General features: G+C 45.8%; 1 protein-coding gene across 1 annotated transcript; it reads right to left on the bottom strand.

Moving 5' to 3' along the window:
• Window positions 1–8,046: 8,046 nt before the first annotated feature.
• On the bottom strand, window positions 8,047–9,659 carry LOC138527223 (galactoside alpha-(1,2)-fucosyltransferase 2-like). Its single transcript, XM_069638343.1, has one exon. The coding sequence runs from the start codon at window positions 9,622–9,624 to the stop codon at window positions 8,569–8,571; it is 1,056 nt and encodes a 351-aa protein (XP_069494444.1). The 5' UTR covers window positions 9,625–9,659; the 3' UTR covers window positions 8,047–8,568.
• Window positions 9,660–9,864: the final 205 nt, after the last annotated feature.

Raw genomic sequence — 9,864 nt, 5'->3', positions numbered from 1 at the left:
TGGTTGCCGCTATCAAAACTTGTCTACAATGCATTAGTCAGCTGGTGGTGGGTAACAAACATGCAGTTTTAAAACAAGCATTGGCAACGCCAACCATTTGGGCTTTAATGTAGGCATGGAAAAGGCACTTGCCAAGCACTGCCATAGTGGTATTAGGTACCCACTGATGGTAGCAGCTGCAAAATGGTGCAGGTACCTGGACATTTAATAGCAGTGCCTGGCAAATGCCCTATACGTATAGACAAGCCAACACTTGCCATTGCTGGTTTTTAGCAGGACTTCAGTGACGGACAAGCATAGTGCTAATAGAGTGGATGAAGGCATCTGTGGCTAAGACATTTGTATTACACTAGTAGTATGTTCCCAGCTCCAATTAAGTTATTAACTACACAGGGCTTTGTAGTAAACTTCCCTAAGTCAGTGGCTTTATCTAAACCAGAACTGGTGTTGCTAAGATAGCCCAAATAACATGATGCTGTTTCGCAAGGCAAGATGCCACGCACCCTGGCACCAGCTCCCACTACAGGACAGGTCAGAGGTGAATATATACCTCATTTACGGTTAGCCCTGACTTCAGACCTACGTTGCAGGTAAGATTGAGTGAAAAGGGAGTTGATGCAGGAACAGCCTGCTGTGACTGTCTCTTCCTGGAGAGGAACAAGACAGGAGCGCAGATGACACTGGGGCAGTGGGAGAGCGTCGAGCCCGTGCTCCCACGTTTCTTCTAATAAATCCTCCCCATGCCGGTCTGCACCTGGGAGAGGGGGGGTCATTGTGTGTATTATCAGGCCCAATCAATGCACAGACAGGTATGGTGTAGTGTATATATCTGCAATTATTTCAACAAACGACTTCTAATCGTCCTCGTACAGGCCTCGTGAGCATGGACACCAGCCGACACGTGCAATTTTAGAACAAAAGGATTTTTGGACTTGGGGATTTGCCCCCGCTATTACTTACCTCACAATAGTCGTATGGATCTTTCACGTTATCCACGGCCCTGATTTGAAAAAGGCTCAGGCGAGCCGAAACACATGTAATCAACCTAAAGAGGGCTAATAAACTTTTTTGTTTGATTGACCATTAAAATCAAGCCTACATATACTTAATGGCGCTGAGTCCTGGAGTTCCCTTCTTGTACTACGTCCCTATCTTTCATCTGCACTCCGTTCTTGTTCCCATCTCTCCCCTCCCTTGCTCCTCTCTTTTTCTGTCCTCTGCACCCTTTCTACCCTTTTTCACTTTGCAGTCCCACGCTCTACTGCAACCCAGTCCCTCCCTTCCCATTCCCCTATGGCCAGCACCCCACAACTCTCATCTGTACCCTTACTCAGCACTTTCTCCTCAGTCTTCAGAGCACTCACTATCCTGGCTTACATTTCACAGGTTTTCTCTTGCACGCCTTGCATGACCAACCACTCCATATAGCTTCTCAGAATAAGCTGGAACAGGCATGCCAGATCCATGACCTTTAAAGGGCCCATTGATACCTGCAAGCATTAACTCTTAAGAAATAGTCAGGAGCATGGATATTTGGAAGGGCGCACAGACAGAGAAGTCACTAAATCCCTGTACTGCCGAGGCTCTACCCCCAAAATCTGATTGCACTGCGACCACTCAAGTACGCTGACAGAAACAGCCAGGCTGAATAAAACAGTGAAGCTTAGCCAAGACCTACAGAAGATTTGCGCTTGATTTCTTTTGAGAGATGCGCAGGATGGACACCAACAAATGGTTTATTTTGGGCAGGGACAGCGTTCAGGTCTGTGCTGGTAATAGTTTGTATTATGGAATATAATAACACTTTGGTCATAGTGCTTCATGCAGATGCTTTCAGCTTCTAGGCAATGCAATAGCAGGTATTATTACCCTCATTTGAACGGTACTGAATTTATGAAAGGTTAAGTGGACCCAGCTGCTGCTGGGTTTGAACTAGAGAAATGCAGGTAGCCCTCATGCTAGAAACCAAGCTTTAGGTGTGGTACCATCCAAACTTCAAGCAGGTGAGAGTTGGTGGAAAGAGGTGGAGGGGTGTGCCTTAAGTGAGGCCTACTGATATTAGAGCATACATCAAGTGTTTTCCCTTGCCTACCTTAGACATTACTATGGAAAAGAGGACACATCCCATGTAGCGGCCCTTCTTGAGATTGGCTCATGCTCATTTTACTTTATATGGTTTCATGAGGATTTCGTATGCTATGTCAGGCTGATATCTCAGGCAGTGTCTGCACTTTGCAAGCCAGGCCTGGGGTACAGGGACATCTTGGAGAAAATCCAGTCTTTCCCAGATTGTGTGATCCTGGGCGAATTGTGTGACCTTCCCACTGTGCATTTAGTTTCTCTATATGTTTACTTGGGATCACCTAGAAGTGACTGAGTTGGGAGTGTACACTAGAACGGAATGCCTCAATCGTACATGTTCTAACAGAGTTTCTTGTTGCTGCATGTATGCTAAGCATGTTGAGTGAGTGCGAAGAGGGACAAAGTGTCACAGCAATAGATGTCACCTCCAGCTGGGGGACCGGGTCTCATTTTGGGAATGAGGAGGATGGGCACCAACAAATGGTTTATTTTGGGCAGGGACAGCGTTCAGGTCTGTGCTGGTAATAGTTTGTATTATGGAATATAATAACACAGATGTACAGTTTCTAAACAAGCGCGTTGCAAACTGACCAGGGCATCCTGGCCTCTTAATGTTTCATAATGAAACATTAAGAGGCCAGGATTCCTGATCAGTTTTGCAATGCACCACGGTGGTTGGAAACTGTATACCTGACGTTGGCAATGGCACATTCCCTCTAATAAATCCTTCCCATGCCACCCGGCACCTGGGAGAGGGGGGGCCACGCCACTTGACTTACCTTATGGTAGCTGAGGACTCAGGTGGAGGTCGAGTCGCAGTCGGACTAGGAGTCTGTCTCACTCTGTCTCCTTCAATAACACACGCTCTCACAGAGTCGAGTCACTGGAGCACGTGTCTCTGCCTGGCTTCTCCTTCATTCAGGAAAAACAAAGGCTGAGGCTGCGCAGCAGTGCACTGCGCAGGCAGGGCACGTGCAGTTTCTCCCCCGGCCTGGGCACGTTCATTATGCGCAGGCACGGGGCGCCGCAGCAGAAGTGTGCAGACAGTCTACTTTAACTTTTGCAAGTTGACATCGTATTTTACATGCTGCAGATACTTGCCTGGTGTTCCAGGGACAGCTAAACCACCTGACCCTTCAAGATGGGCGAATTCAGATGTTGGTAGTGGTGATCCCATTAAAAGCAAATTAGATCACATATATTCTGGCGGTAATGAGGGATTACTCGTCCGCCCACCTTATTCTAGATTATGAAAAACCTTTGGTTTTTCGTGATGGTGAAGCTGATCCCAAGGAGGGTGGCACCCCTCAAACGAGGTTGATGTGAGAGGTGTGGGGCTTGCTTTTGGCACTTTGCGTAAACACATTTTGGAGAAATCTTTATTATATTTTGACCAGTTTGTCAGGGGCTCAATGAAGCCATTCTAGTCGGCACCATTTGAGAATGGCCTTAAGTACTACCTTGTAGGAAGCCTGCAGATGTTAATCTTCCCCATTTCAATGTCTCTCTTTTTACTGTTCTAAGCAAGATAAAGGGCTCTGTTGGGCACATGTGACATGTGATTGACTCCTCCTCTCTACTGGTCTTTAAAAGGGACCAGTGTTTAATAATGGCCACCTGGGAGTATCGCCTATGTACAGGGGCTTCTTTCCACATAGGTTTACGCTTTATAAAACCCACGCATTCATACATTACACAATTCCGTGGCAGACATTTGAACGCCGTCAGAGGAACAGAAGGTTATGTAGGCACACCCAACATGTAACTGTCCCAGCCCTAGCACAGTCTCTGAAGTACTAGCATCTATAATACTTCTGGAATATTATAAATCAGTTTTTCTTTTACTGCCCGCAGAAAGATACATGGACGCAACTGACCCACCTGACACGTGACCGTCTCTACTCCCACAGCTGCGCCTTTCAACGACAGCATAAGAAATGCACACATTTCAATTTTATGCGACAACCCCTTGCACCTACTAGCGCTGTGCTGTAGTTCCATTATCCCCTCCCCCTTCTCTCTCCCGGCCCCCAGTTTGTACGAGGCAGCGTATGCAGCTCTCCATGCAGAGGCGATGGAGTGCCGGGGAGGGGCAAGGATGGCACCACTGCAGTGGAAGGGGGGTGGAGGGCCCATGAGTGCCCCTGTGGCACTGCATGCAGCGGGAGCGGTGGGCGAGTCACCTTGTGTGGCAGTGCATACATTGGGGCCAAGGGGTGAAGGGAGGAGGCAGGGCCCAAAATGGGCATTAGGGTGAAAGGAGTCAGAGGGGTGTGTGTTCTGGCATTACATGCACTTGATGGGGGGGGGGGAGAAAGGGTGTGTCTTCATACAGTGCGTGTAGTGGGGTGCAGTGAAATAGATGGGCTGTGTTTCATCACTGCATGCAAGTGTTAAAGTGAGCTAGGGTGCGTGGGTTCTGGGGGTGCTTTCCTTAGGCGTTGCATGCATTATGTTGGGGAGTGTGGGTGATCTAACACTGCATGCGTTGGGGGAAGAACGTTATATGGTGTGTGTGCTGGCACTGTATGCATTGTGGAAAGAAAGATGGGTTTTGCTGGGGCACTGAATGCGGTGGTAAAAATATGGTGTTGTCTGCCACTGCATGCGAGCAAGGAAGATAGAGCGAATGTGAATGGGGGGCAGTCAGCAATGCGCCCCCTTCCTCGCCACAGCCCTTGACCCAGGACTACAGAGACAAAGACACCGGATGAAAAGGTGTGTGTGTTCTGGCACTGTGTGTACTGGGCAGAAGGGAGAACACCCAGCGTGCTCTGTTACTGCGGGCAAAGGGCGGGGGCGTTCTGGTCCTCGACCCAGTGAGGTGTTTTATGGCACCACAGGAATGAGACACACAAACGTGACATTGAGGTGAAGGCGCTAGAGCAGGCGTCTTCAACCTTTACGTTAGCTAGAGCTACTTGTAGTGGAGGCCAACAGTGGAGAGCTACTAATGGGTGATATCGGGGTGAAGATATTTATAAACCTCCGAATTTTTACCCATATTTTTTTGGCCCGGTTATTTCCCCTCTATAAAAAGATGGAATAACATATGCCTTCACGATTACATTAAAAACTTCAAAAACTTCTTTGTTGCATTATTATTTATCAGTAGCTGTCTCAAAAAGACAGATATTTGTTGGACTACCACACAAATATCCTGTAATTTGTGTGCTCCTTCCTTTGCGTTTTATGCAGGCTTTCTACATGCTAGGCACACTATTGTTTTCCAAATGTGCATTTCACACTTCCATAAAAAAAACAAAAGTAATTTCTAAATTGAAAAATGCTGCTTGGGTTCACTAGTTTTCTTTGAAATGTTTTTTTTGTCAGACACAACACATATACTGTTATTTTGTGTGCCCCTCTGTGTTTTAGCACCGGTTATATTTATAAAGATGGTATATGCTTGTCAAACTGTTTAATCACAAATAAATGCTTCTGTTGTGCTGACAGCAGTTTTTTAGGAAATTAAACAGTGGGTTCATGGGTGGCAACCTTTAATTTTCACTACAGGGGCAGAAATATCCCCACCTTCGCCCTGAATATAAGCAAGCAACCAGCCCAACCCATACCCTGGCCAAACACATCAACACTTTTTTTATGAGACATTGCAAAAAGTCATACGATTAACAACCTGTAGTTTTGAATATATAACATCTCAGCATCGGTCTGCCAACCTGCTGAGCTACCCTGGCAGGCTTCTACTGTATAGCGTGTCTATGTATCGCTTAATGTACTAAAAGATGGTGTACCTAGTCATGGAAGTGATTTAAAGTGGAAATGTACAGTGTGGAGTTTGGAAAGAAGCCACATGAAATAAATTGCACCATTTTGTAAATATTATTTTGAACATTTCCAGGCGAGCGGCAGTGCTACTGTGATATTTTCATTGCGTGGCCACAATTATCCTGATCCTGCCCCAGCCCTTCCGACATCTCTGGCAAACAAGAGCAGCTTGCTTAAGCAAGAGAGTGTCGTGGGGGCACACAAGGCCAACTGTGGTACTACAGGCGGCCTGCAGAAGCAGAACTGATACTGACATCTGTCAGCATACTTACAAGCAGCTCCACATAGCACTGCAGCCAAGCTTCCCATCCTGAACGTGGAATCTAGCCACAAAACACACTAGAATGTGTTTATTTTAAGGTACAAATTCTGGGGGGATAAAAGCAATTATATCCCCCCACTTAAAATTGTGGGGGGGATTTGTCCCCCCCCATCCCTCCCCATCCCCCCATGTCCTACGCCCATGATGAAACGCTCATTATTTCCACTTCAGAGCATGTTATGTTAGCGTTGTAGGATTGCTGGCTTTTATCTGGATCTTGCCATTGACAGGTTGTTTTGGTATCTTTGACTCACCTATAAAAAGGTATTTAAATGCTTCATGGTCACTCTATTTTGGAAACGACGACCCAATCCCTGCCATCTGTTATTGTAGAGTCTCTATTTTGTTAAACATAGCTTCTATCCTGAGGAAAGCAGAAATGCGCGGTGTCTTAGAACATATCTTTCAAGGTTAATATCTTAGGGGGCTCTCTGCAGCTTTAAAAGAAAAGTGAGAACATCAAATGATATTGCAGCATCTAAGATGGCCACAAGTGAAACTATGTGGCTGCCACTTTGACATGCTGCTGCTGAAAATGTATAGAGCAAACCGTATTGCAAATGCAAGCTCTTCCTGGCATTCTCCAGGCATTCACATTGATTTTGAATATTAGACAGGTATTAAATATTAATTATGCTGGTTGAAAATCAGTCACATTATTTCACTTTTTACTGAAACGATGGCAATATGCATGGCGCTAGGATGGGGGATGGGGGCAATGTGTTACCCGCCAAAGGTTGTGCCCTACAACTCCCATGATCCTTCCACACGGATTATGCAGGTTGGGGTTGGTGGGAGTTGTAGGCCAAAACAAGTGGCAGGTGACAGGTCAACTTCCCCTTTGCTAGTGCATATTCAAGCTGTGGAGTTATGAAGTAATGTTTTTAAAAACGTCATTTTTCATACCCTTCTTTACACTGTATGGCAAATGACAGAAATCTCAAGTATTGCCATTCTAGGAACAGCTTATGAAAGCTTTGTCCTTGTGCAAACAGATGCAGCAAATTATGTTTGGTGGGAATTTTGCTGGAAAAGAAATCGGAAAAAAGTTGTAGTCCCAATTCGTATTATCTAAAAACGTTCACACTAAGGCAAAAATTAAGCAGATTGTCTTGCTTACTATGTGTGCTGTGTAACATGAAATTAAGTAACATTTCTTTTCATGCTATGCAGTAAACATAGCACAAAACAGTCTGATTCATGTTTGCCCTAGTGCAAACGATTTTAGACAAATTAGATTGTGACGAAACCTGTTTGCTCCATTCTGCATTATCAAAGCATCAATCTGGCTCCCCAATCTATTGCCCCTGTTCTCCTAAGGACTGCTGCACTGGAGTATTTCTGGAATGTCAGACGGTGAAAAACCTCTTGGGGCAGGAGAAGCTGCAGGTATGCCAGGCGATGCCACCATTGGCACTTTAGCAATGCCCCAAAAATGAATTGACCAGGGTGAGAAAAAAAGCCCTCTACATAATCTCAAGACCCTGTAAACCCCACCAGCAGCCAGCAGTGACAATGGGCCTCATTACGACCCTGACGGTATGGGGGTTAATGGCGGCGGTAGAGCTGCCGGCGCCGTTAACCCCATACCGCCTCATTACGAGGTCTGCTCGCGGGACCCGCTCAGGACGCCTGGTTTTACCAGACATCCTTAGCGGGTCCTGCGAGCAGCCCAGCATGCTAACAACGGGCCCGTCATTAACGGGCCAGTTGTTAGCATGCTCCCCATTACCATTGGGCCCTATGGGGGCTCAAATGGAAATGGGGATGTACCGGGTCCGGGCTCCTTGAATGGGGAAATACCGGGCCCTCCTAGGTCGGAATGGCCCGGTATTTCCCCATTCAGGGAACCCGGACCCGAGTTTGGAGGCAGCCATGCCCTCATTAAGGGCATGGCTGCCTCCAAACTCGTAATGAGGCCCATTGTCTTCCTCTGGAGCCCTACGGATTGGATAACAACATTGTTTTAGCTTTACATCACAAACCAGATTCAATCTAGTGTTCATATGTTAAGTATGGAAAGCATCAAGAGGTTATAAGGAGTCTGGACTTAAAGCCATGGACTCTGGGTTCAAAGGGCAGAGTTGAAATCACTGCAGTTGGGATCTTCACTTGCAAGTCAGTCACGTAAAGTAAGTTCCTGTTTGGGTTCCATGAACAACTCTTCCTCTGAATTATATCAGCGGCCGCCAACCCAACTATAATTCATATTGGAAAGGTATACTCCATATAGTATTATTATTATTAGGGGCTTTAATGAGCACGGAACTAGCTTCCAGAACTCATGACGTAACCTATATGTTTACCCATCTGGCAGATTTTAGACACTGATTGGTTTCCTTCATAATTGCCTTTTGCTCTTCCATAACCAACGCCTAGTGCCATTTCTTCCATGAACCATCGAGAAGAGGCGTCAGATCAGCATCAATCCCGATCCATTCTGGAAGGTAAGTGGTCTTGTAAGTGAAGTATTGTGGAAGTGCTGAACCTGGGCCAGTGTAGTTACTGAGATAGATCACTTCTCCTCCAGCCAGGTAACCTGCCCACCAGCCAAAACTGCCAATAGTCATGACGGTGTGGTTACAGTTCACAAGTAGAGCAAAGTCATTTTCTGGCGACGCTTCATTACTATCCCCTGCAAAATAGACATCTCCTTTGGAGGCGTTGATGTTTTCTTTGCACCACGGCATCCCGTTGCTGGCCACCACAAATATGGGATCTTGATACTTTTTACGGAAATAGCCCATGGCCTGATCTAAGTAGGCTTTATCCCCAAGCACCCCTTTCCAATCTCTGGGATTATGCACAACATAGTCTCCTCTTCGAACATGTACCCCAACAAAGGTCACATTTGTCCGCAAGCCCTTCAGCCTTTGGAGCTTTTGTTTGGCATTTGCATCTATGAAGTCATGTAAGGTGAACTCTCTGCGGATCTCATCTTGCAGGTGATGGAAGAAGGTCCATGAAAAGGGACTTGACATTAATTTAATGTATTCACCAGTGATGTTCTTGTACTCTTCTAACATCCAGTTCTTGAGATAATATCCCCTCCATTTTGTTTTTTGGTCCACAGTATTGTGCAGAACTGGAATAGTGATTTTAAACATGGGGGCTAGGAAGCCATGCATTTTAGATTGAATATATGGCTGTTTCCCATGCATCTTGGCCAGGGCATACAGTGCTGCATACCCATCCATCTGGTTACCCAAGCGGTTGACTGAAAGCACAGTCCACATCCCATCACTTTTCCTTTTTAATTCTATTGTGTGGGTGGGGGTTATTTCTGCCAGACTGTCGCAAGGGCAGGTTTGAGGCATCGAATATTCCTTTGTCTCTCGACTATTGATGTAATGTGACAGAAGTGTGATGGATCCCAAAAGTGCCACTACGGAAAGTACCCTTCTGGGATGAAATTGCACCAGCAGGTCCATGTTCTTTCTTCTTTACGGGGAATGTGTCCTTCGGATTACCTAAACAAGAAAATAAAGTTATTCTTTTTATATCATTAAACCCATTGCTCTCCTCTCACACCAGTGTTTTCACTCATTCTAGCACCAGAAATGATAGCAGGCATACAGAAATCATTTTAGGACTCAGTTTGCTTTAATTCAAAAAGCTGTACAAATTTACCAGACTATGTAGGTAGAATATTACACTAGGTTTTATTCTGA

The sequence above is a fragment of the Ambystoma mexicanum genome, chromosome 1q (assembly GCF_040938575.1).
Source record: "Ambystoma mexicanum isolate Mex_15411 chromosome 1q, UKY_AmexF1_1, whole genome shotgun sequence".
NCBI lineage: Eukaryota > Metazoa > Chordata > Amphibia > Caudata > Ambystomatidae > Ambystoma > Ambystoma mexicanum.
The sequence above is the reverse complement of the archived record's forward strand: the minus strand, read 5'-3'. Positions and strand labels throughout refer to the sequence as shown.